This window comes from Xenopus laevis, chromosome 2S (genome assembly GCF_017654675.1).
Source record: "Xenopus laevis strain J_2021 chromosome 2S, Xenopus_laevis_v10.1, whole genome shotgun sequence".
Lineage (NCBI taxonomy): Eukaryota > Metazoa > Chordata > Amphibia > Anura > Pipidae > Xenopus > Xenopus laevis.
In genome coordinates this window covers 130,401,782-130,429,100 of record NC_054374.1, presented here as the reverse complement: position 1 = coordinate 130,429,100, position 27,319 = coordinate 130,401,782, and the positions used below count along the sequence as shown (strand labels likewise).

At 41.4% G+C, this 27,319-nt stretch overlaps 1 protein-coding gene across 20 annotated transcripts; it reads right to left on the bottom strand.

The window, feature by feature from the left end:
* Positions 1-412: 412 nt before the first annotated feature.
* naca.S (nascent polypeptide associated complex subunit alpha S homeolog) lies at positions 413-22,044 on the bottom strand. Of its 20 annotated transcripts, none has more exons than XM_041583097.1 (14): positions 21,888-22,044; positions 17,730-17,801; positions 15,575-15,706; positions 12,380-13,659; positions 12,266-12,343; positions 11,722-12,235; positions 10,242-10,310; positions 8,065-8,385; positions 6,425-6,504; positions 5,636-5,713; positions 4,599-4,745; positions 3,872-4,000; positions 3,420-3,542; positions 417-519 (listed from the first exon to the last, which is right to left on the bottom strand). In XM_041583097.1, exons 2-14 carry the CDS (start codon positions 17,797-17,799, stop codon positions 505-507), a joined length of 3,036 nt encoding a protein of 1,011 aa, XP_041439031.1. In that variant the 5' UTR covers positions 17,800-17,801; positions 21,888-22,044; the 3' UTR covers positions 417-504.
* Positions 22,045-27,319: the final 5,275 nt, after the last annotated feature.

Sequence of the window (27,319 nt, the reverse complement as noted above, 5' to 3'; positions counted from 1 at the left end):
AAATACCGAACCGAATCTTAATTCGCATATGCAAATTAGGAGGGGGGAAAACATTTTTTTTACTTCCTTGTTTGTGACAAAAAGTAACGGAATTGCCCTTCCTGCCCCTAATTTGTATATGCAAAGGATTCGGTTCGGCCGGGCAGAAGAATTTGGCCGAATCCTGCTGAAAAAGTCAGAATCCTGGATTCGGTGCATCCCTAGTTTAAATTTTAAATAAGCTTCTAAATGTTTCTTACTTTATTTGCAGATTTTTTTGGTTAATTCCCTTAATAAAATTGCTTATGTAATAAATATTTCCCCTTTGTATTGCTGCCTTGGTATATAAATATGGCTCCTTTCAGGCAGTGTATGACATTCAGTCTGGTGGTCTGCTCGGCAATGGGAGGGGAAAAAGAAAAACTACTTGAGATCAGTCACCAACAATAAGCCACAACTTTATTAATTAGAAATAGTATAAATCTCAATTTCAGCTGCACCGACCAATGGAGATTTTCTGGTCACTCACATCGTCAACTCCTGTATTGCAGAAAAAAAGATTTGATTAAGAAAAATGTATTTACAAGACTAGGACACATCACACTGGTGTCTTTATCTCTTGTGTACAACAAGCTTATCAGTATCAAAGCTGAGTGTTCGAGTACTTTCTCTGACTAACTCATGCCATTGATACACTGGGAATCATTTCATAAACACTGGGAATCATTTCATAAAGTGCATATTTGCACCTGGTAACCCACGACAACTAACATTTTGCTTTCATTGTTCTACCTGCAGCTGGCTTAAAAGATATAGATTACTGCCCTGTAATTCCATAAATGACCCCCCCACTATGTCACATTCATCTGTCCTCAACAAAGGCTGCAGTTCAAGCATTTGGAGACTAACACTATGTTTCAACTGTATAAGTAGAGGGAGAGTAGGTAGTGCAGGTAGTGAAGGCAAACGTAAGAGATTTATACGAAATACAATCACTAAATACTCTGGAACCACCATCCTCTTAAAGAACCAGTAACATCAAAAAAAAATGTGTTAATATACCACGAAAACAAAACACCAAGACAAATTAAACATTTAAAATTGCACAGCCTGTATTAAGAATTAACTTAACCGAAACTGCTCTTGCGCTCCTCCTCAGAAAAGGCGATCCATCGTGCGGTGCTCGATTTCTCCTCCCTGCCTTGCTTATAGGAGATAGCCAGGGAGGAGGAATCAAGCGCCACACGATGTGTAGGGAGGGTAACCAGTTACATAGTTAAATTGGGTTGAAAAAAGACAAAGTCCATCAAGTTCAACCCCTCCAAATGAAAACCCAGCATCCATACATACACCCATCCCTACTTTTAATTAAATTCTATATACCCATACCTATACTAACTATAGAGTTTAGTATCACAATAGCCTTTGATATTATGTCTGTCCAATAAATCATCCAAGCCATTCTTAAAGGCATTAACTGAATCAGCCATCACAACATCACCCGGCAGTGCATTCCACAACCTCACTGTCCTGACTGTGAAGAACCCCCTACGTTGCTTCAAATGAAAGTTCTTTTCTTCTAGTCTAAAGGGGTGGCCTCTGGTACGGTGATCCTCTTTATGGGTAAAAAGGTCCCCTGCCATTTGTCTATAATGTCCTCTAATGTACTTGTAAAGTGTAATCATGTCCCCTCGCAAGCGCCTTTTTTCCAGAGAAAACAACCCCAACCTTGACAGTCTACTCATAATTTAAGTCTTCCGTCCCTCTAACCAATTTAGTTGCACATCTCTACACTCTCTCCAGCTCATTTAGAGAGTGCAGAGACGTGCAACTAAATTGGTTAGAGGGACGGAAGACTTAAATTATGAGTTGTTCTACACTCTCTCCCACACATAGAGTCCAAGTGAACAAGTTCTTCCATTCAAATCCAAATTTCACAGGAACATACATCCAACATTCTGTAATCCACACAGGCATCGCAGGTTTACTCTTTTATCCCAGAGGGTTACAATTGGACGGCTCAAATGGGAACTCACATTGGTCTCCAGTCACTGAGAATCCTGTTCCCCACCTGTCTCAGTAATCTGCTACTCCCTGCGCTACCCCTTTACTATTCCAACCAGCCATTTTACTACTGGCAGACCTCAGGCCCGAAGCCCATCATACCCTGTTCTGACCTAAACCCTTCCTCTGGGGTCCCTAACTTACACTGGGTACTATCCCCACTATCCTGCTTGTTGGGGCATTAAGCGGCCCATGCTTGCTGTCCTAACTCAGACACCTAGGGGCAGATTTATCAAGGGTCGAATTTGTAGTTTATGGGAGTTTCTAAAAACTCCCATGAACTCAAATTCGGGGGGAAAAAAAGACCAATCGAAATTTGTTAAAAACGGGTGAATAGGATCAAGCTGCAAAGTCAAATCGAATTTGATTCAAGGTTTTTCAAAACCCTTTTTTTTTTCTCAAAAGTCCACCAAATGACTCCAAATTGATTGTAGAAGGTCCCCAAGAGGTTCTAACACCAATTGAGCAGGTTTTAGATGGCGAATAGTAGAATTCTAATTCTTAAAGGGACAGTACATGATAAATTTTAAAAAAAATTTAAGTTCAAATCTAATTTTGACTATTCCCTAGTTGAAATACACTAAAATAAACTTGAAATTTGAATTTAAAAATTAAAATTTTCAATTCGACCTTTGATAAATCTGCCCCCTAGTACCTGCTCTACTTCCCCTTACCAACTCTCAGCCTGCTCTATTTCCTCCTTTCTTCCAGTCTTCCATTCCTGGCCGCTTCCTCCCATCAAAGACATAAAAACCAGGATGTGACCCTTTTTATACCTCTAAAACTCATCATGTGTATTGCATCCTTTCTTCTAATAGCCTCTTGCACCATCTAGTGTCTGTTATATCACATTACACTAAGATTTTATTTTTTTTAACAAATACACTCGCACATTAATTAACTGACTTTTACACATCACTCAGTAACATTAACTTGTGCACCCCCTTACAGATCACTGTGTTGCCTTTTCTGAAGAGGAGTTTTGGTAAGTTATTTTTTAATAAAGGCTGTGCGATTTGTCGCCTAAAAGTTTAATTTGTCTCTGTTTTTTTCATGGTATACTAATGAATTTTTTTTAAAAAATGTTGATGTGACTTGGTCCTTTAAGCTCCCCTGTATAATACAGTCTATTTTCCCTGCACACAAGTAGAACACAAAGTGACAAGGAAAAAATCCTAGTAAATAGCAAATAAAAAAAAAATACTTTAAGAGGCCCTCCAATTAAACACGGACATATTACAGAATTCTACTTCCTCCATAGCAGAATATCTTAAGAGGAATAAAGAAAATGTATTTGTACATACAGTAATTTATCAGCATAGCACGGTGAGCAGAAGTTACTCCGAGAACAAGCATGTGACAGCGTCAGTACTTACCATAATTGCATTTACTATGTCGTTACTGTTATTCTTAAGTGCACGAACAGCCTTCGCTCTGGACACATTCGCCTGTGACATAACCAGCTCAATGTCCTTCACTTCTACACCGGCCTCGTCAACCTGCACAAAAAAAGTGGTTGACAGAATTAGTCATTCAGGAAAATCCAGTCAATATAGAAAGTCTGCTCCCATATTTTTAATGGCAGGTTTAGGGCTGGTTGGAGAAAGGCTTATTTTCTTAATGGTTAAGTCTAACAATGAAATCCCATTATTCTATGGACTATTCAATCAATTTAAAAAAAGACCCACTATAGTATATTTTATGTTTTTATGGATGGTTTGTGTGGGACGCACAACCAAATAGCACTGCCTTGCCACAAAAATTTAAAAAATTAAATGCTGGATTGAAACAAAGTCCTTAACACCAAACTGCATTGTGCTCTACTTACCTCTTCTTCTTCGCTCTCCTCCTGTACTGTGGGAGTCTGTGTATTTTCTTGGATATTTGAGACTGTCTCTCCTTGTACCTTGAACTTTTCAGCGGCTGCTAACTGGGCTTGTTGGGAAAGATCTTCAATCTGCAGGGGCAGAAAGAATAAAAGAAAGGAAGTGATGAGTAAGATAGAAACAGGCCTTGAGTGTACAAACATGCTGTTTAAAAGGGTTGTTCACCTTCAAACCCTTTTTCAGTTCAGTTGGTTTCAGATTGTTCACCAGAAATAAAGACTTTCCAATTATGACCTATTTGTGACTGCTTTTCTATTATTGAAGTGTGATTTTTTTCACTTTCTAAAGCAGCTCTGGTAGGAGGCGGGTTGCAGACTGTCTTAAATTGATAAATATAGTTGATACATTTGTTATGTTTGTCCCTGCTGAGCAGAATCCCTGAGTTTCATTAAAGGCAGCTGTTAGAACTGATACAATAGTTGCTAATATTCCACAGATGCTGCTGAGAAATGTATCAATTAATTGTATCAACTAAATGTAACATTTCAGAAAGCTCCTGGATCATGGAGGTGCCAGACTAGAGACAGGCACATTAAACCTGAATTTTGGGAAAACGGTAAAAGATAGAAAGTAATTGAAAAAACATCTGTGCTTATGGTGAACAATCTGAAAACAACTGAACTGAGAAGGTGAAAATCTCCTTTAAGGCCTGAGGAACACCGTACACACCTTAGCTTCTCCAAAGACAATGTAAGTGTCAGATGCCGGGCTCTTGTATACATCGGGTTTTGTGATGACAAAAAGAATGTTTTTGGATTTTCTGATAGTGACTCTTGTGACTCCAGTGACCTGCCGAAGCCCCAACTTAGACATAGCCTGAAATCAAGTAGAAAAGAGTTTAATTCTCTTCAAAGAAGCAGATATTTATAATAAGAGCACATAAATACAGAAAGAAAAAATGATGGCTTTTGACTTTAACAGCAAAACTCTTAAAAAGTATTTAGATGCAAACATTTTAAGGCACAGAAACTTTGATAACTTGTCTACTAGAGACAGGTTATATATATATGGAATGTGTTGTTTGCCTACAAGACACTTGAATAGCTTGTGCCTTCATCAGTTGTTAAAAATAAAAGTAAAACATATTCCCTCTAACAATACTTACGTCGCTATACACTACATTTTCAAGTAACAGATAGTCTTGTATACCCTCTTCCCAAACAGGGTCAATTATATTTTTGTTAATGTTTGTAACTTTTGTTCTTGCAGTGTTTCCGGCTAAAGCCAAAGCCACGTGTAGTGTTTCTGTGCCCTGTACCTACAGTCACTGACAGGATTGTAAATGGTCTATCGCTGCTCGAGACGGGCAGTTTTTGTCTTGATAATTGAAATTCTGCAATTGCCTGCGGATGTTGGTAGAAAAATACTACATGTCTCAGTTAGCCACACGTCTCCCTGATCTTACTCATTCCATCAAGAAAGGATACAAGCCATTTAGTTTACACTAGTTAGGACTACTATAGTAAAACTTGTAATTTTCCAAAAATACATGTGCATAACAAATAATTGCATAAATGTAAGCATTTTGGAAATGAAACGAGAGAAGCCACAATTCCCAAAACAAATTTAGAGCATCGCCTTATCAATTTACTAAACTGCTACACAACTGTGAGGCCCAAAAATGTGAAAGCTGAGCTTTTGTTGGTCACATGGTGCTCTGCAGAGCCCACAAGCCTACATTTACACAGCACAAATATATCTTTTACCTTTCTTGCTTTCTTTTCACTCCTGCTCTGTTTAGCTTTGCTTACTGGCTCTTCATCTATTTCTGCAGCGGCTGCAAGCTGTTTACATGGGCAAAATAAAAGGATTCAATTAGTAACAGTTTAGACCTACTAGTCTCCTCTTTATGGCAATACATTCAGACAGATAACCATATGTTAACATTCCTTTTTTAACCCTCTTTTATACCAACCCAACATTTGCCTTGTGACAGTAGCCCATCAGTATAACTTTCCAGAACACTAGCACAAGTGCCTGTCAGGATATTTCATTCAAGTCTATGGGGCTACTAAAACAGTCCTTAAACCACCCAAAATATCGCCATGTGTCAGTCTAAATGCTGAAAGGTTTCCCTGTTACTTTTAAAGCTTGGGAAGCATGTTTGGCACCATATCTGGCTATTTTCTTCTATGACTTTGGGATGTTCTGCTCTATAACACCAGCTCTGAAGAGTCCAGGCTACAAACACCTGGGCGGATTTTTATTATAGTAATATTATAGATGATGAGGACACTGCATTTATCCTGATACCTGTCATGGGTAATATATTCTACATGAAATTGCCACCATTTAGCCTCATGTGTGTTGGAACTGGCACTGCATTTAGGCTGACATATGTTGTTGGGTAGTAGACAGAGCTGGAGTACTAATAAGGAATGTGTAAGGAATATCTTGTCTTCCACAAAAATGCACCTCTGCCTGATGGAATGCTTATATAATGAAAGATATGGGACAAGCAAGTATAAAAGTGTATAGATATGGAATACACATACCTGTGCCTGTTGTGTGGTGGTTTGTGTGTCCTGTTCCAGCTCAGGGGGAGAGTCATCACTGTCGGACTCTGTTCCAGACCCTGTCATGCAAACAATTCAATCAGTTGATATGGTCACTCCATCATTTCTGTAAAGCCAATTAAAACATCTGCAACAACCTTTAATGTTTACAGTTCAGAAAGTATCACAGCAGAGTAGCCATATAGGTTCCTGATGATGAATCCCCATGTGTCCCTGACTGTTCCTTTAATACACACACAAAGCTGGGAGAGCAGAAGAATCCCCACAGGCTTGGCATAGTTCTCTTTATACCAGCAATGCTTTCCCAATCTCCACTTCAATTTCCCCAAACCAGTGCGATGCACAGCAGCTTTACAAGCAATATGTTCATTTGTCTATTTTATTCCAATCAGTGGCATAACTTGATGTTACTGGGCCCCACAGCAAAATAATTTGACGGGCCCCAAACTCTCCCCGAACTCCTGTTTTACCAATATATATTAAAATGACTCATTAATTAGGGCCTCATGGGGCCCTTATACCTCCTGAGCCCCCCCCCCCTGCAGCCGCAGGGTCTGCTCTCTCTCTAGTTACGCCTCTGATTCCGATTTATACAAATTCTAGAAACATTTGCAATCTGATTGATCACATTTTCGATAACCTGAGGATGTAGAGCTCATGAACCGCTCATCCAGCTATCATAAATTATGGTTTTGATGCCAGGCTGATTAAATCCAGAAACCATTCCCAAAACCACAGAGCAAAAAGCAAACTGTTACCCAAGTATTTATGGTTTTGTTGCAATAAAACACAATTACAGATTATGGTGTGCAGGTATGGGATCCATTATCCGGAAACCAGTTATCGAGAAAGCTCCAAATTATGGAAAGGCCATCTCCCATAGACTCCATTTTATCCAAATAATCCAGATTTTTTAAAAATTATTTTCTTTGTAATAATAAAACAGTACCTTGTACTTTATCCCAACTAAGATATAATTAATCCTTATTGGAAGCAAACCCAGCCTATTGGGTGTATTTAATGTTTACATGATTTTCTAGTAGACTTATGGTATGAAGATCCATATCATGGAAAGATCAGTTACCCGGAAAGCCCCAGGTCCTGAGCATTCTGGATAACAGGTCCCATACCTGTACAAACATATTTAAAACCAAGATTACAACACAAAAATCCCCCCCCCATTTACCTTAACAGCTGACTAGAGTAGACCAATTGAATAAGTGCCATGCATACTACTACTTGTAAACAGAGATAAAATGGCTGTATTTATCGCTACTGAACATGCTGAAAGCAAGTAGCTTTTCCAACCATTAATAGTAATAGGAATTTTGAACCAATTTCCAGTAATGTTATAAAGTGGAAGAATCAATGGCATTCATATGGTGCATGTGTAGGAACACAAACAGAGCAATTCTTTTAACAAAGAAAAATATCTGATTTTTTTTTTCCAAAACTGTCCAGCCAGCATGTGACTGAAAGAAGCAGTGTAGATCTCAGTCCACACTAAGTTAAATCAAAGCACACACATGTTAACGGGTTAGTTATATTCTAAATACATCAAAGTGTTATTTCTCGCTTTATACCCATGCACTGCACACAGTTAGGTGAACACCAAATACCCTTATCATTCTTCAACACAGCCTCCTTGACTGGTGGGCTTGGCACCACTTTAGGAGACCCAAAATCCACCATGACAGGGTGAAAGTCGGGTTCTTGAGCTGGAGCTTCTGGGGGAATCAAAGGGGGCAGTTCCTCCTCTTCCACAGTAAGAGGCAATGGGGCAGATGTTTTGGGGACAAGGGGTGAGGAAACAGAATCAGTCTGAGCAGAAGAAACAGGCTCTGGAGTTGGTAAAGGTGGGGAAGGAGTTAGCACTTTTGCAGGGCTTTGGACACCTAGCTCAGCAGCAGGCTGAGGGGAGATACCCTCTGTTTTATTTGCTAAAAGGAGGAAAAGAAAATTGATTAGGAGCAGCATGAACTGAATTTACAGATTAACTGAAGTTACCTACATTGCCTGTGCACCACATGCAGACAAGAGCAGGGAAGTGTAAAAAAACAACTGGAATGGACTTCCTCTTCATCATCAACATTAGCAACAAACAGGCAAAGCACCAGAGAGCATCACATGAATGGGTCACGCCAAACTGCACAGCAAGGCACTAAAGGAACAGTAACACCAAAAGATTAAAGTGTTTGAAAGTAATAAAAAATACAATGCAGTGTTGCTAAAACTGCTGTGTTTTCTTCAAAAACACTACTATTCTTCATATAAATAAGCTGTTGAATAGCAATGAGGCAGCCATTCAAATGAGAAAAGGTTCACTCTACGCAGCGGATAAGCTCTGTAGAACATAATGGTGTTATCCGTTATCCACTATTTATCCTGTGCCATATAGCCTTTTTTCAATGTCCACCATTGCTATTCAGCAGCTTGTTTATATGAACTATAATAGTGTTTCTGAAACAAACACATCCGTTTTACCTGTGCAGGGCAACACTACATGATATTTTATTTACTTTAAAATCCTTGCATTTTTTGGTGTTACTGTTCCTTTAAGCACAGGGTAAGAGGCAACTATCAGGTGGGTTCTATTGCTCTGAATTGATAAGATACAAGAGTAAAATTTTGTTCGGGGGAAGAGAAAAAGCCGCCGCCTCGGGTGGAAGATTAGACAAGGCAGCAGTAGTAGTAGTTTAATGGAGTGTAGACCCACATAAAATTATTCTCTCTTATATGGTATGAATTTTCAAAATATTCACAACCAACTTTAACCTCTTAAATTGGCCATACAGATATGCTCACCTAAGATGGATCTTACATTAATGAGCTGCTTTCTTATTTATACCACTGCATTGTTAACATGTGGCTTGGAATTGATCAAAGAGCAACTGAAACAAAATCTACAATACCAATCAAGTCCTTAGTACCTGCCATATGTCCCCACAATATATCAGAGCGGCCTCAAAAGCTTCATAACTGGAGGTGCCAGAAACAAAGCATATAAACAGCAGAATCAGACAAAGCATGAGACTAGTATGTGACACACAACATACAGCCTTCTAATAGCTTCAAATATAAAGGATTATAGGGTGGAACAGGTTTCATGCATAGAAGTGTGACTGGGCAGAAAGCAAGGTTTCTTTAAAGGGCATGTAAAGGCAAAAAAATAAAATCCCATTTTTACTTTCTTTAATGAAAAAGAAACCTATCTCCAATATACTTTAGTTTAAAAAAACTGTACCGTTTTTATAAGAAACCTGACTGTATGCAGTGAAATTCTCCCTTCATTTACTGCTGTGGATAGGAATTGTCAGACGGTCCCTAACTGCTAAACAGGGAAACAATCATACTTATGAACATCAGGGGGAGCCCCCGCCTTACTTCCAGCTATGTAGAACTCAAGCAGCTTTGTTTAGGATGATCCCTAAGCAGCCCAGACTAACCACACTGAGCATGTGCACAGTCTTAGTCTTGCAAAGATGATGACCCCCTGTAGCCAACTTTGAAAGCATAAATCATTTGTTTGATTAGGCTTGTGGTGTAGTAAGTTCATGTTTATATTTAGTATACAAAATACAGCATTTCTAGCCTTATTCTATTTTAGACTTTACATGCCCTTGAACAACTCCTTGCCAGCATTGTGGACTCAACCTTGAGGCGATTGTGCACCATCTAATTGCTTCACCTATGCATGCAACACAAATTGTTATGTATTTAGTATATAAGAAAAGAGAAGACTGTCTAATCAGTTGTGTTAAACACACACACAGGAATGTGTGCACTAGACGGATACCTGGGCTCTGAACATCAGCAACAGGAAGACTATGTGCTGCTACAGTATCAGATGAAATGGAGTCTGGAGCTGAGAGAGAGTTACAGTTGTTACAGAACATACATGGAATGAGAACTTTCCAGGCATGCACCTACAGTAGTAGAATTGTATACTAATCATACTCGCCAGACAAAATCAATGAGTAAAAACACTAAATGCACATTCACGAAAACATTGATGACTCCTGCAGAGATGCACTTTTTAGGCAAACAGTCTGACCTACTCAATTGTGTATAAAATGCAGATATTCAAATGTCTTCACGTCACAAACTCATGTCACTTTAATGCTAGCTTTCTTAACTTAGGGACCCCTGATGTTGCTGGATTACACTACCCTTAACATGCTTATCCCCCCCATGAATGCTGGTTGTAGTCCAGCAAATAAATGGGCCCCAAGGATTAGAAACAGCATGCTACTATACTATTATACTCTCAGCACACCTGTACTTTCACATGCGTAGGGTACAAAACATGCCAGTACCCTATAGTCACACAGCTCTTGCGTTTAAAGACTTATGAATCTAAAACGAGAATACAAATCTACAAGTAGAAGTCGATTTTTTTTTTTTTTTTTATAAAAAACAACAATAATGTAGCTGTGGGCAACTGGCAAAAATAACCCTTTTTTGTCCTCCCATGACGTCGTTTTATTTTAAACAGGTATGCTATTTAGATATTACCCATTTTATTATCCTTTACTTATATAATACCAACACAGAACTGCACAGATCATTCACATCAGCACCTGCCCAGTGAAGCTTACAATCTACAGTCACGTTCACTAGGGTCAATTTCGATAGACCAGGCCAGAATCAAACTCAGGACCCCAGTGTCTCAAGGCAGAAGCACTACCCACAGAGCCACAGTGATGCCCATCAGGTACAATGGTACAGGGGATGTACACACATTTTATGCATTTCCAAGAATGGAGAAAATAACTAGGTGAAATGATCTGGTTTCTCTGTGAACGATGATAAAAATAAATGATAGTTTGAGAGAGAATTATCTTGCTCCACAAAGAATGAATATTTGATTCACAAATAGCATGGTTTCTCAGCATTCAAAATCAGGAGAAAGACATCGCAATCTGCACTGGGAATTCTCTGACACAAGACGAGGCATCTTTCATCAGTGAGGTTGATAAACATAACATTTAGGCTGTGACATCAGGCAGCTATAGTCTCTCACGGACTCTTATTTAGCATTTAATCACTCCTATAAGAAGCAAATAGGTGCTATGTCTTGCACTGTGCCAGAATGCAAAAAGGATGATGCTGGTCTATTATATAGGCTATGGAGGACGTCACTAAGGTTTACAAAAGCATAATGCACACGCAGGCACATTACTATCATGCATGTTTTAATAACTTCACACCATCTGTATTAAAGGGTTCCATGCACTTCGATAAGCGGAGAGAGAATTTCTGTTCAAACAGGCTACCTGCTCCTTGGGAAGTTCTGTCAGTTGTAGATGGAGCAGTGCTTGGTTTGGGGCTAGGCTCTGCAGTTTTCTCTTTCTTTTCTCCACGTTTGGAGACAGTCTTTGAAGATTTCACTTTTACTTCTGCAGGCTTGGGGCTGGGCTCAGAGGCCTTGGCCTCTACGGGCTTGGGGCTGGTCTCGGAGGCCTTGGCCTCTGCGGGCTTGGGGCCGGGCTCAGAGGCCTTGGCCTCTGCGGGCTTGGGGCCGGGCTCAGAGGCCTTGGCCGCTGCGGGCTTGGAGGCCTTGGCCTGTGCGGGCTTGGGGCTGGGTTCGGAGGCCTTGGCCTCTGCGGGCTTGGGGCTGGGCTCTGAGGCCTCTGCGGGCTTGGGGCTGGGCTCTGAGGGCTTGGGGCTGGGCTCGGAGGCCTTGGCCGCTGCGGGCTTGGGGCTGGGCTCGGAGGCCTTGGCCTCTGCGGGCTTGGGGCCGGGCTCGGAGGCCTTGGCCTCTGCGGGCTTGGGGCCGGGCTCGGAGGCCTTGGCCGCTGCGGGCTTGGGCTCGGAGGCCTTGGCCGCTGCGGGCTTGGGGCCGGGCTCAGAGGCCTTGGCCTCTGCGGGCTTGGGGCCGGGCTCAGAGGCCTTGGCCTCTGCGGGCTTGGGGCCGGGCTCAGAGGCCTTGGCCGCTGCGGGCTTGGAGGCCTTGGCCTGTGCGGGCTTGGGGCTGGGTTCGGAGGCCTTGGCCTCTGCGGGCTTGGGGCTGGGCTCTGAGGCCTCTGCGGGCCTGGGGCTGGGCTCTGAGGGCTTGGGGCTGGGCTCGGAGGCCTTGGCCGCTGCGGGCTTGGGGCTGGGCTCGGAGGCCTTGGCCTCTGCGGGCTTGGGGCCGGGCTCGGAGGCCTTGGCCTCTGCGGGCTTGGGGCCGGGCTCGGAGGCCTTGGCCGCTGCGGGCTTGGGGCCGGGCTCGGAGGCCTTGGCCGCTGCGGGCTTGGGCTCGGAGGCCTTGGCCGCTGCGGGCTTGGGGCCGGGCTCGGAGGCCTTGGCCTCTGCGGGCTTGGGGCCTGGCTCGGAGGCCTTGGCCTCTGCGGGCTTGGGGCCGGGCTCGGAGGCCTTGGCCGCTGCGGGCTTGGAGGCCTTGGCCTGTGCGGGCTTGGGGCTGGGTTCGGAGGCCTTGGCCTCTGCGGGCTTGGGGCTGGGCTCTGAGGGCTTGGGGCTGGGCTCGGAGGCCTCTGCGGGCTTGGGGCTGGGCTCGGAGGCCTCTGCGGGCTTGGGGCTGGGCTCGGAGGCCTCTGCGGGCTTGGGGCTGGGCTCGGAGGCCTCTGCGGGCTTGGGGCTGGGCTCGGAGGCCTCTGCGGGCTTGGGGCTGGGCTCGGAGGCCTCTGCGGGCTTGGGGCTGGGCTCGGAGGCCTCTGCGGGCTTGGGGCTGGGCTCGGAGGCCTCTGCGGGCTTGGGGCTGGGCTCGGAGGCCTTGGCCTTAGTGGGCTTGGGGCTGGGCTCTGAGGCCTTGGCCGCTGCGGGCTTGGGGCTGGGCTCGGAGGCCTTGGCCACTGCGGGCTTGGGGCTGGGCTCGGAGGCCTTGGCCACTGCGGGCTTGGGGCTGGGCTCGGATGCTTTGGCCACTGAGTGCTTGGGGCTGGGCTCGGAGGCCTTGGCCGCTGCAGGCGTGGGGCTGGGCTCGGAAGCCTTGGCCTCTGCGGGCGTGGGGCTGGGCTCGGAAGCCTTGGCCTCTGCGGGCTTGGGGCTGGGCTCGGAAGCCTTGGCCTCTGCGGGCTTGGGGCTGGGCTCGGCAGCTATCATCTCTTCCGACTTGGTTCTGGACACTTTTCCCTCTCCAGATTTGGGCCTATGCACTGAAGATTTTCCTTTTGCTGCTACCGACTTGGGGCTAGTCTCTGAAGCTTTTGCTTTTACCTTTCCAGGTTTAGCAGGCTCTGAAGATCTCTTTTTTATGACTCCTTGTTTGGAGTCTGACATTTTCATTGTTAGGAAAGGAAAAATATACAATCAGTAAAAATGACATCAATTTCTTCCTACCAAGCAGATTTCAGTACAATAACAGTCATAGCCAGAACATAGTCAGATTTTACCGGGATTTGCACACAGACTTCTAAACACTGAAAAGTACCTAGATATTGACGAGTTATTAAAAAACGTTGTTTAGATACAAATAGCTAAGATGGAAAGAATTAATGACTGACTTAACTTTTACACAGCTAATAATGTGATACAGCAGAATACGGTATGTGCAAACCTGAACAGATTTGTAATATTTCTCATTTGGACACAGATATAAAATGAACCATTGTGGAGTAAATTTACTTCAAATCATAAGACAAATGAAAGCCGTGTTTTCTATGGATTACTATACTGAAATAAAATCTACTCTGACTCTGTAAATCCCCTCAAGTGAATGCATGATGGCTATGGCACACACAGACCTTATTTTCTGCCAGTATATCGCCTGAAAACACCAATACATAGGGTAATGCCAGACAGAGCTGAAAACTGTTTTGCTGAAATACACAGGGCATGTCAGCCTCTAGGAACGCCTGTGTCAGTCCGGGTGCAGGCACACACAGCCAATTTCGGCACGAGAATGCAAAACCTTGTGTTTCTTCAGCGTGTGTCAGCAGGCCAATTTTCAGCCGCATCTGGCATTAGCTTTAAAAGGGAAACATGCGACAGCACGGACTCATTTCAGCCTGAAAACACCTAAACTTTTTCATGCTGAATGGCATTAGTAAATAAGATATCATCTGCTTCAAATTCAAATAAACAGGGGTATGATGTGTGACAGCCTACAATATCAGATGTTTTATAAATATCTTACAGTATTACAATAGGCAACTCGGTAGACTGTTAGTGATTTTTTTTGTCATCCATAAAAATAGAAATTCGCTGAAATGCATGTCTTTGAATGAAAGAGCATTTTGCACAGATCAGTAGACTGCATGAAAAGGTATGCTGGTGTTACACAAATTATGTGCTGCCTCAACATTTTCTACACTGACTACCAGACAAACAGTGTCTTTCTTCTGTTATTTGATATATTGTCTTAAAGGGGTGGCTCACCTTTAAATTAACTTTTAGTATGTTCAAATTTTCAATTGGCCTTCCTTTTCTCTTTTTTTTTTTGTTTTTTTATAGTTTTTGAATTATTTGCTTTTTTTCCAGCTTTTAAATGGGGGTCACTGACCCAATCTAAAAAACAAATGCTCTGTAAGTCTACAAATGTATTGTTATTGCTACTCTTTATTACTCATCTTTCTATTCAGACCCTCTCATTCATATTATAGTCTTATTCAAATCAATGCATGGTTACTAGGGTAATTTGGACCCTAGCAACCATTTTGCTGAAGTTGCAAGTTGAAGAGCTGCTGAATAAATAAAAAGATAAGTTATATGAAAAGACATCCCATTATACACCTTCTGCATATGACTATACTTATAAGGGGGGGTTCTCTGGCAGAATTAGAGCTCACTCAAATAACTGATTCCAGTACAAACAGAATCTAACAAAATAACTGCCTTTTGCACAAATTCTGCATGTAGAGAGACATGATGTCTGGTGATTTTAATGGAGTGAGTTATAATACATGTTCAAGGCAAAAGGAGTCCCTTATAAGATATATTGGATCATTCATCTGACACCCAACGCCTGAATGAAGCCAGAATGAGGAGAAACAGATGCTGAGAGGAATAGTGAAGATAAACTTGATTTTTTCAGAAACAGTACATAATTTTTAACTGATTGTATTTATAAATGTTCTTATTTCAGAATGCTGAAGATTATATTACATTTTAATTTCCGTGTTAGTTCCCCTTTAAGGATATACTGCCAGATCCGCTTTATATCTGTAACGTCTTCTTTGCAATACTTACCCGATGAATCCCCAGCGGCTTCAGCCTTTGCCGCATCTGTCTGAGAAGCCTCACTTGCCACCTTGGCATTCGGGGTGGCAGTTTTCGCCTCAGCTACCACTGCCCCTTCTGCAGGTGCAGAGGGAGACGGAGCTGTAACATTGAGGATTTTAATATGTAACTTCAAAATCCATCTGTTAGTCCCACAACCACATGCTTGTAAACACGCAAGAGTCCTTGTGGCAAAGAGGCACACGTGGATACCAGAACACTGAGATAACCAAGGGTGAACAGTGAGGATAAAAAAAGGCCAATGCTGATGAGCCAAATCTTTGTTAACTATGACAAATCCCAGAAAATAATTCTTGTAATCTCTTCATGCAGTAGTAACGGTTACATAGTTACATAGTTAAATTGGGTTGAAAAAAGACAAAGTCCATCAAGTTCAACCCCTCCAAATGAAAACCCAGCATCCATACACACACCCCTCCCTACTTTTAATTAAATTCTATATACCCATACCTCTACTAACTATAGAGTTTAGTATCACAATAGCCTTTGATATTATGTATGTCCAAAAAAGCATCCAAGCCATTCTTATAAATTAGAAAACAACCACATTTTGTTAAGTATAATGAAGTGAATTACACCTGTGAGCTATGCATCTACAGTGGTGCATCACCCTCTCTACACACAGAAGCCACACGTCTACTAATAAAACACTAGAGATCTTATGAAGCATGAAGCTTATCTGCATCAGCAGTAAATAATGGATACCTCTGTGTACAGTCAGTTCAAATGGTGGATGTATTGTTGGATAGGGTTAACAGATCCCATAGATTGCAATTAAATTCAAATGCATTGGTGCAGCCCTGAAACATGCATTTATTACAAGTGTGCTGGTAATCGTATTGTAGTAATCAGCAGTCCAATAAATTAATGGAGGCAAGTATGGCTACTTTTAATTTATTCTTTTTGCTGCTTTATCTTAGTGAAAAGCAGAGGCAGACATCAGTATGGAAGTGAATTTACACCAGTTCAGGTCATACACAGCCTCCAGCTCCTCAGTATGAACAATGTGGTGATGTATGTAATCACAGACCCTAACTGTATCTATAAATACAAAATATGCTGTTAAACAGCTGTTCGGACACTTTTGTGCTCTCAAAAACAACTGTTTTGGTCTGGGGAAAGAGACCTCTAAGTCTTATGATTAAAGGAGAACTAAAGAAGTAGCATTGTGTTTTGTGTTTCATTGCCAGCCCAAGGGAACCACAGCCCTTTAGCAGGGATGATCTGTGTCTCCAAAGATGCCCCAGTAGCTCCCCATTTTTTCTGCTGATTCTCAGATCTATGCTGCTTTCACTTACTGAGCTTAGGGACCCACTTACAATATACAGTACACATAGAATATAAATGTCACAATATAAGGCTGATTAGTAATTAATACAGATAATTATTACATGGCAACACAGAAACCAGTGCAACTAGCAACAAAATTTAATAATCAGCCTTGTAGCATCAGCTTCTATTACAGGCCAACCTTATTTTCTAGTTGATGATTTGTGACGACCCCTAAGCTTAGCTTCTCAACAGCTGCTTAGAGCCCACTGAGCATGTGAGTGTCACAGACACTTTCCAAGATGGTGACCCCCTGTGACAAGTCCTGGATCATTGCTGCTATTGAGAAGCTGAAACTTTAGGCTGCAGCAATAAGTTCATTATATTGAATATGGCATTTTGAGCCATTTTCATTTTTAGTTCTCCTTTAAAAAGGTATGGAACGGAAAGATAATATGATATGGTATTGGATGTTGTGCAACCTCTACAAAAGTTTATAAACTTGTCAGAATCCATTGTGTACAAATCTGAGAAAAGTTAGTACAGAAAAGCTACATCACAATGTTAATTCAGTAAATGTGCAAGGGAACCACAACAAAGCATGTGTCAAATGTAATAAAAGACAGGGGGAAAAAGAGCAGCAGTAGTTATCAAGCTTCCACATATTCCCCAGTGACTTTTTCACTCGTTTCTTTCATCCACTCCTCAGATCCATAGAAATAATTTGAGTAAATTGGGGTTTGTGGCTGGATAGCTGAGGATTGTCTGTAGGAGTGGATGATGTGAAGTAGCTGTAGTGTAGATGCATAAACAAGAGAAAACATGCAGTACTCACCACTCTCAACCTGGGGCTGGTGCAGTTCTTGCTCTGCAGCTGGGACAGTTTCTGTGGCTTCACCGGGCATTTCTTTGTGAAGAAGAAAGAAAAAACGTTTTTTTTTTTTTATTTGTATAATGTTTCTATAAAAATCTTTAACAAGGCGGTCTAGATCAATGACCAACTGAGGAAGCATCTCCGGTTTCCACAAGGGCTCCACAGACTTATTTTGTATTGAATTTTTGCTAATAAAAACCCACTAAACTGTGGCAGATGTTTAGAAACTGGTTTCACAAATAGTTTATTTTTTCTTCTACTTGTGTATATATTTGACAATCTATTTTCGAGTTCCTCTACCTCACATTTTCTCCTGGTTGTAATGAACCCACCAATGCTGTGAGTTGCAGACGGATAACATTACATTGCATTGCAATTTGCAATATACTGACAAGCAGCACTGCTCTTGATTACTGTTGCAACAGACCTATCTTGATGCACCACCCACAAACAAAGGGGTGGTTCACCGAAAGTTAACTTTTAGTATGTTATAGAATGGACATTTCTAAGCAACTTTTCATTTGGCCTTAATTATTTCAATTTTATAGTTTTTGAATTATTTGCAGTTTTCTTCTGAATCTTTCCAACCTTCAAATGGGGGTCACTGACCCCATCTAAAAAAAAAAACCAAATGCTCTGTAAGGCTACACATGTATTGTTATTGCTACTTTTTATTACTCATCTGTCTCCAATTCATATTCCAGTCTCATGCATGTTGCTAGGGTAATTTGGAACCTAGTAACCAGATGGCTGAAATTGCAAACTGGAGAGCTGCTGAATAAAAAGCTAAACTCAAAATCCCCAAATGATAAAAAATTAAAACCAATTGCAAATTCTCTCAGAATATCACTTTTTTTTTCAATTACTTTCCATTTTTTACTAGGTTTTCAAAACCCAAGTGTACAGTTTGATGTTGGGAGTTTCAGACTGGCAGCTCAGTAATTCAGGTGCAGATTCTTTACGGTTACAATTTTGCAACATTTAGTTGATACATTTCTCAGCATCATCTCTGGAATATTATCAACTATTGTATCAATTCTAACAGCTGCCTTTAATAAAACCCAGAGATTCTGCTCAGCAGGGACAAAGATAACAAATGTATCAACTAAATGTATCCATTTACAACAGTTCAAAGGGCCGCGACCCCCTCCTTCCAGAGCTGCTTTAGAAGGTGAAAAATTACACTTTTCACTTCAATATAAGAAAAACTGTCACAAATAATAGGAATAAGAAAATAGAAAGTAATTGGAAAAAGTCTCTCTTTCTGGTGAACTATCTGAAACCAACTGAACAGAAAAGTGTTGGAAGGTGAACAACCCCTTTAAAAGTGTTTGTGGTGACAGCAGAATGCTAGTGCCACATCCAAGCATGCAACTGTATGGTCAACCAACTGATTCCGATACACAACGATATGATTATGTATATGCTATATACATTAAATACCATAACGGCACAAGGCTTCCATCAATATCAGAGCATGAAAATAGTCCTTGCATTTGTCTTTAAAGGAAAATGTGCCCATTTGTCAGAAGATTTTACTTTAACAAAAGATAAAATTCCGGAAAAGACACCATGTCTGGTTTGCAAACAGTCACGGAAATGTAACACTTCCGTAGCACATGGCTCATGGTCAACTCAGAGTTGGGTCCCAAATGATCCCCAGCAGTGATATGTGGGGCCGACCCAATAGCCATGGGTCGGGCAGGTTCAGGCTGAATTTTGAGCATCCATGGCGGGTGCTGGTCTCAATGGGGAACAAAGCTGTGTTTTCTGAGATATGGCTTTTTGTGTCTCACACCACTGTTCTGCGGGTGCAAGTGCTACAATGGAAACATTTTCAAAGTTAGTTCAGGTAGGGGTTGAGTTGTTTTTCCTGACCCACACATTACTAATCCCCAGTGAGATGAACTGAAAAGTAACTTTTGGTAATGCTCACACCTATTTATTTACACAAGCTTTATTTTGCGGGAAGGAAAAACAGCTGAAAATATTATTCCAGATATAGTTTGCTAAATCTATTTTAAAGGAACAGCAGTATGAAAATAAAAACGTAGTTCTGGCTATTATGTTAGACATCCAGTCACACTTTATACATTACATTTTTGCCTAACTATACAAGAAACATTTTTTATTTTGCACAGCCTATTTACCCAGTTTCTATTTTTACTCTGAACAATTACTTTAAAGATGCATAGTAGTGTTTGCTAAGGAGGTTTCACGAGTCCTCAATGTAAACAAGTAGAAAACGGCGGGTATCACCAACTAGGAAAAGAGTCTAACTAGAAAATTTTATAAACAGTTGTAAAGGGGGCCACATTATTACAGTAGGGGTGGTCTCTAAAGGGCTGACCAAAAGAGCTTTCAATTACCAAGTATGTGTGTGGAAGGGTGTAAAATAATAAGGTGAAGGCACTGACAAACTGTCAAGGGCAGCAGTTATCAAAACACTTACAAAAATATATGTTTTGTTTCAAATATGATGAGTCTGTAGTAGGGATGCACAGAATCCAGGATTCGGTTCGGGATTGGAGAGGGAAATCATGTGACTTTTTGTCACAAAACAAGGAAGTCAAACTTTTTCCCCTTCCCACCCCTAATTTGCATATGCAAATTAGGATTCGGAATCGCTTCGTTTGGCAAGAAGGATTCTGCCAAATCCGAATCCTGCTGAAAATGGCCGAATCCCGGTTCGGTATTCGGCCAAATCTTTCACAAAGGATTCATGGGTTCGGCAGAATCCAAAATAGTGGATTCGGTGCATCCCTAGTCTGTAGAAACTAGAATTCCAGTATCCCACCAGTGCCAGGTGTCCCACTCCAGTGTATGATGGGAACAGCTGCCAGTTGCCCCACTGCCAGGGTGTACAAGACACAAACGGTACACATGTATATGAAGGGGTGGTTCAACTTTAAGTTAGCTTTTAGAAAGTTAAAGAATGGCTAATTCTAAGCAACTTTTCAATTGGCCTTAATTTTTTCTTTTATAGTTTTTGAGTTATTTGCCTTCTGACTCTTTCCAGCTTTGAAAGGGGGTCATTGACTGCACCTATAAACAAATGAACTGTAAGGCTACATATTGTCAATGCTACTTTTTATTACTCATATTTCTATCCAGGCCTCTCCTAGTCCTATTCCAGTCTCTCCAATGCATGGTTGCTAGGGTAATTGGGAACCCAGCAACCAGATGGCTGAAATGGCAAACTGGAGAGCTGCTGAATAACTCAAAATGAAGACCAATTGCAAACTGACTCAGAATATCACTCTACATCATACTTACATACATACTTTTAGTATGTTAGAGAATGTCTAATTCTAAGCAATTTTTCATTTGCCCTTCATTTTTTTTTGGAGTTTTTTGCCTACTTCTTCTGGCTCTTTCTAACTGACCCCACCTAGAGCAAATGCTCTGCGAGGCTACACATTAATTGTTACCGCTACTTTTTATTACTCATCTTTCTATTCAGGCCTCTCCTATTCATATCGCAGTCTCTTATTCAGTCAATGTATAGGGTCATTTGGACACTAAGCAACTAGATTGCAAACTTGAGAGCAGCTAAATAAGAAGCTAATTAACTCAAAAATCACATAAAGAATGAAAGCCAATTGCAAATTGTCTCAGAACACCTCTCTACATTATACTAAAACTTAAAGTAAAGGTGAACAACCCCTTTAAAAGTTATGAATAGGGAAGAAGTAGAAGACAGAGGCAGAATGGCTGTAATCATTAATGAATGTGCCACAACTTGCTGCCCTGTCTGTGTAGGAATCTCACAGTAGGACGAGGAACTGCTCTCCAGGACAGGGTTGGACTATTGCTGGTTTCAGGGTCGGGGGAGATAGGGAAAGGGCCAGGCTACTCCCGGTGCCTATCGTATATGATCTCTCAAGTCCAAACGCTACGTTCTCTCTATCACAATTCCTTCCTTTCCTCCCTGCTTCTCCATGACACCCCGGTGCCTCAGGCTATCACGCGTCTTTATGTGACGCAAGGCGCACTGATTTCAGCCATACAATTACAGTCTCCTTCCCAACAGCTTCCCCTGCCTTGTGGTGACACGCCAAACCCACAGTCCTTTCATAACGCAGAGGATGGGGCCGGATAAGAAGAAGAGACACTTACTGTGTGGAGTTTAGATCCAAGATGGCTGTGGAAAGAAAGCCAAAAGCCGAGTGCTTCCGGGATATCGGACCGTACAGCAGATGCACATCCGGGTCATCGGCTCAGCTAACACCTGCTTCCTAAGCACAGCCGTGGTTTCTAAATATGGGCATGGCCGCTGAAGGCTGCGTTTCACACTAACCCGAAAATAATGTAGTTGGGGAAAAAGCTTGCCTTCTAAAACTTGTATGGGCAAAGAGGAACTGTAAAATGGTGGCAACCGTGTGAATGATTTACCTAAGCAAACCCCAAAGCAACTAATCAGTAGTTTGCTTTCATTTTCTGAAGGCTAGTAGCCGGTTGCTATTGGTTACTACATAGGGTTGCCACCTGTCCGATTTTTACTCTAGTTTGGTTTTTCTAAGGCCTGTTCAGGTCTTAAAGGAACAGTGTGAAAATAAAAACTGTGTAAATCAATAGGCTGTGAAAAATAAAAAATGTTTCTAATATAGTTGGTTAGCCAAAAATGTAATGTATAAAGGCTGGAGTGACTGGATGTGTAACATAATAGCCAGAACACTACTTCCTGCTTTTCAGCTCTCTAACTCTGAGTTAGTCAGTGACTTGAAGGGGGGCCACATAGGACATAATTGTTCATTGAGTTTGCAATTGATCCTCAGCATTCAGCTCAGATTCAAAAGCAACAGATATGACCCATGTGCCCCCCCCCCCTCAAGTCTCTGGTTACTGCCTGGTAACCAGGGCAACCAGTCAGTGTAAACCAAGAGAGCTAAAAAGTAGTGTTCTGGCTATTATGTTACATATCCAGTCACTCCAGTCTTTATACATACTATTTTTGGCCAAATAACTATATTAGAAACATTATTTATTTTGCACAGCCTATCTATTTACACAGTTTTTATTTTTACACTGATCAATTCCTTTAACTTTCTGTTCAGGTTCCAGCCTTGTGAAAACAGAACAATAATCTGGCCAGTTAATTAAAACCAACTAAATACCAAGATACTTACCTTGACATGGCTTAGTTATTATCAAGTGCAGTTCATTTCTTGTTATTACAGAGACAGAAATAAGCAAATCAATCTAAAATAAGAAATTGTTTTTCCAAATAGGCATTGCTGTATTTCAGAGGTTTCTGGATAACCGATTTCTGTATAATAGATCCCATATCTGTAGTTAAAGGATTGGTCTTACTCATCAGGCAGAATAGATAGAGATAGGGTTTCAAATGGACATCTCAGTTTGTCAAAGGACTGTCCGTTCAAAACTTTCTGTTCCATTTAAAACATTGTGAAAACTGGACAGAAATCCAGCCAGTTGCATAAAAGTGATGCAATAACCCTGACCCAGCATCATAACGCCACAACATCATTGTGCCTGCTTCTGATGTCATCATGCCCACCCCCAACATCCCTGCTCCACCCCCAATGTTATCTTCCCTGCCCCCTTTGTTCAGGTTTAGCCATCGGCAAAGGTGGCAACCCAATTACTACACTAGGGCAATTTAACCCTCTCAAAAAATTCTGGGCAGCTTTTGGGATTAGGGTTGCCACCTTTTCTGGAAAAAAATACTGGCCTTCCTATATATTTATCTTTTTTCCCTATTGATAACATTGGGATCAGCCATTATTTTTACCTGCCAGGTGGCAACCCCATACCTCCCAACATTTTGGAAATAAAAAGAGGGACAAAAAAGTTGCTGTGCATAGCGTGACAAATTTTTGACCACGCCCATTTTGTGGCCACACCCCCTAATTACCTTGTTCATTTTACAAAATGTTGCAGGTTATAAAAGTTTGAACATATTTCTGTGGGGTTTTTTTCAGTTATTACAGTTTTGATAATGAAGGTAAATTGCCCTTAAAGCTGGCCATAGACATAAAGATCCGATTTTCGGACCGTGTGTAGAGTCCCGACATTTTCATCCCATGGAGATCGGTCGTTTGGTTCAATCGGACAGGTTAAAAGACTTCTGTCGCTGCCAATAATATCTCTGCATGCGTTGCCGATCGGACGATTTTCAGTGGGAGACTGTCACTAGCTTTTGTCAGACATAACTTTCGTCTGATTCCTGTCAGGGGCAGAACATTGGCTGATCTGTTCTTTTGTACTTTATTTGATCTGAAAGGTTAGTGGCAGGTCTGGAGATGGGAAAGTCCGATCGTTCAAGGATTCAAACAATCAGATCTTTAATGCCCAGCTTTAAGCTGTGAATCTAACTTCTCCCAAGGGACCTGTTATCTTATATTGTTACAATTACTTATTTGATTATCTAGATTGCTTATCTAGTTACATTTGAACTGTATCTAATCTTCTGTTGTGGCTGTTCTGGGCTCTCTGCCAAAAGCCAATTAAGTTAGAAACTGTGTTTGTTTTTCTGGCTGTTCAGTGCAGAGAAAATCTGGACTTTCCAGTACAAATGAGGGACTGCAAGTTGAGCTGTCAAAAGAGGGACTGTCCCTCTGAAAACGGGACAGTTGGGAGGTATGCCGCAACCCTATTTGGGATCCCTACAGCAACCAGTGAGTGACGTATTTCCATAAAAATGAAAATCTCAGGCGCAATGCATTGTTTCCTTGAAAGGACACCCAGAGACATGAACTCAGTGGTTTGGTATTTCGGATGCATGTGAGCTCCTACTACTTGCCTGTTTGCACTAGTGCTAAGTGAAAACACTTCCTGTGCCACCTCTTCAGTACAACCAGCCTGGCTGGTATCTGTCTGTCCCGAGTAACTCATTTTAAAAATGAAATTTTATATTGTAGAGTGAATTATTTGCAGTGTAAACAGTATAATTTAGAAATAAAAACGACACCATAAAAATCACGATAGCTAGGGACATCCCAGATCTGGAGGAGGATGATTGGGAAGAAGCAACGGATAGGGCATATGACTACCTGGTATCTACCAAAGACAAGTTAATCCAATTCAAAATTCTACATAGACTCCATCTAACCCCAACCCTGCTGTTCCGCATGCACAGACGCGAATCATCCCAATGCCCCAAGTGCAGCATGGCAGAAGCAAATTATTTGCATCTCATTTGGTCATGCTCTATAATTCAAGCATTCTGGTCACAAGTCCTAACTTATATTCAGGGGAAAACAACACTCCCCAAAATACTGACTCCCAAGGTATGTCTTTTGGGTGTAATAGATGAGGTCGCACCAAGGGCAGCAATGAGAATTCTATATCGCACTCTACTGTTCTATGCAAGAAAATGTGTTCTCCTGAATTGGATGTCCCCCAGCCCCCTACACTCCAAGGCTGGCTTAACCTCATAAGGATAACACTCCTGCTGATACAACTTACCTATGCGGCGAGAGGGTGCCCCCAGAAATATGAAGTGGTATGGCGGGGCTGGTTAGATGCCACAGAGCAATTATGACCTCCAGTAATGCTAAGCCAATAATATCCAACTACAGTTAAGGGTTTTTTTTTTTGTTTTTTTTTCCCCAGCAGGGAGCATTAAGTAGGGGCCCGAGAGTCTGACCCAAAAGAGGTCAATATTTCAATGGATGGGAAACTGAATAGATACACGTGTCACTGAGATTGAACTGATAAAGAAAGCAACCATGAAAATCGTATTGTAATGTTTGTTGTTGTGTTGTTTAAAATGCAAAATAAAAACCTTTTAAAATAAAAATCACGATAGAATCCCTTTAACCAAAAGGCAGGTAAGGGGATCTCCACCCAAAATCAATTGCATTATAAAATAATGTGCAATTCTATGCAACTTGCCAGTATACAGTAACTAAAAAAAGAAATTACCCTGCCTAACAGCAGTTTAGTGGTATCTGCAAGTCCCTGCAGTTTACTACTTTTCATCTCCCCCATCCTCAAGGATAGAAAATCAAAATATTATAATTGTGAATGGCCCAACAGCTTCTGATTACTATGATACCACACAGTACATATGATGTTCCCAAAGGAATGTGGAATGTGCAGACCCCAAAGACGTATAGGGCATAAGAAGGCAGTAGTTATTTAAATGAAATCCTCAAACAATAAAATAATGCTTAATAACTTTCATATACAGTATTTTTAGAGAGTAGAGTTTCAAAAGAATCTAAAACAGATAAACATGTCATTGTACACAAACCTTTGCTAGAGTTTTGGGTACAAATGAAAGAGCACTAAGGTTCATGGCACATATGATATATTTTCCACCAGTGTGTTTTTGGCATCCAAACTCTGCAGAGGAGCCTATCGTTACAGTTAGAAGCTGATTTTAGCCAGAAATTAATCAATTTCCACCAGTCACTACTTGATAAGACGGTTTAGAAAAGGCTCCGTGACAGGATTTGGGCAAGACTCCACCCTTTAAAAATGTTGGTGCAGGGTATGTGCCTATGGCACACACATTGTTTTATCCAAAAATATCAATCCATACTATGGCTGTCCTATATGCACAGGGGAGTTTCAGCTAGAAATAACGCTCTCTGTATTAAAAGAGCTGAAAATCTGAATTTTGATTTGTAAAGTTACAAGGACTAGCCTTTTGCCACCCCTTCTCATCTCACCTAATGGCAGCAGTGCCTCTGTGATTCCATGTTCTGGCCAAAATCTACCTAATGCATTACTCCAGGCAAAAACATCATTTTCTCTGCTAGAGAAAATGCCATAGGCCAAATGGGCACAAAATGACCCTTAAACCAGACCAATATTTGTGGTATGGCAATTAAAAAAACTTACTCTATGTAGGGATTGGCTTAAAGTGGAAGTAATTACAAATATAACATTTTGTAGAATGAAAATTATTAAAGCTGTTTGTAAATAAAAATGTAAAAACAATATTTTAATGTGCCTATTGTCTGCCCACCAGATGTCCAGCCTTTGATTAAGTTATGTGTAGAATGACAAGTGTAAGGCTATTTTGTACCTTAAATAGTTTTGAAAGTTTACTTCTCCTTTACAAAGTCTGTTTCTGGAATCTGAGAGTGTTGCTTGCTTTCTGGTAATATTTGTATGTGGTATACCTGCCCCTCTAGAAGATTGCTACCAAGTGATGTGCCCTTTGAAAATCCCATCATTCTGCCTGCTTGCACCCAATCAGCCACTATTTCCCTGACTTTTTATCAGCCCACCAAATCCCTACCCCTGACCCCAAGTCCATATTAGTATATAGGCACCCAAGTGCCTGTGCATAGAGTGCCAACTTTAAGGGGGTGGCCCTCAGGTGCCTGTATAATTTATATATTTTTTTTTAGAAATATAAAAAAAACCTCCCCAGTTGCTGCCAGAGAGTACCTAAATAAATCCAGAGGTAGAGTTGGGGGGGGGGGGGTGAGAGGGTCAGCCACAAAATTCTGGTTGCTCTGACATCACACTTAGTGGTAGTGATATCACTCACAACCATGCATGTGATGTCACTTCCAGAAGCTATGGGGGCAGTGAGGTCTGGTGCCTAGGATGACAATCGACCTGAACAC

Bases quoted from the DNA above. Each gene is read 5' to 3' on its own strand.
- naca.S (XM_041583090.1), bottom strand. From the start codon at position 17,799: ATGCCCGGTGAAGCCACAGAAACTGTCCCAGCTGCAGAGCAAGAACTG. The intron at 13,660-15,574 runs GTAAGTATTGCA...TGAAAATGTCAG, and splicing joins AGCCGCTGGGGATTCATCGG to ACTCCAAACAAGGAGTCATA. The intron at 4,001-4,598 runs GTGTGTACGGTG...CTGCCCCTGCAG, and splicing joins TTGTCTTTGGAGAAGCTAAG to ATTGAAGATCTTTCCCAACA.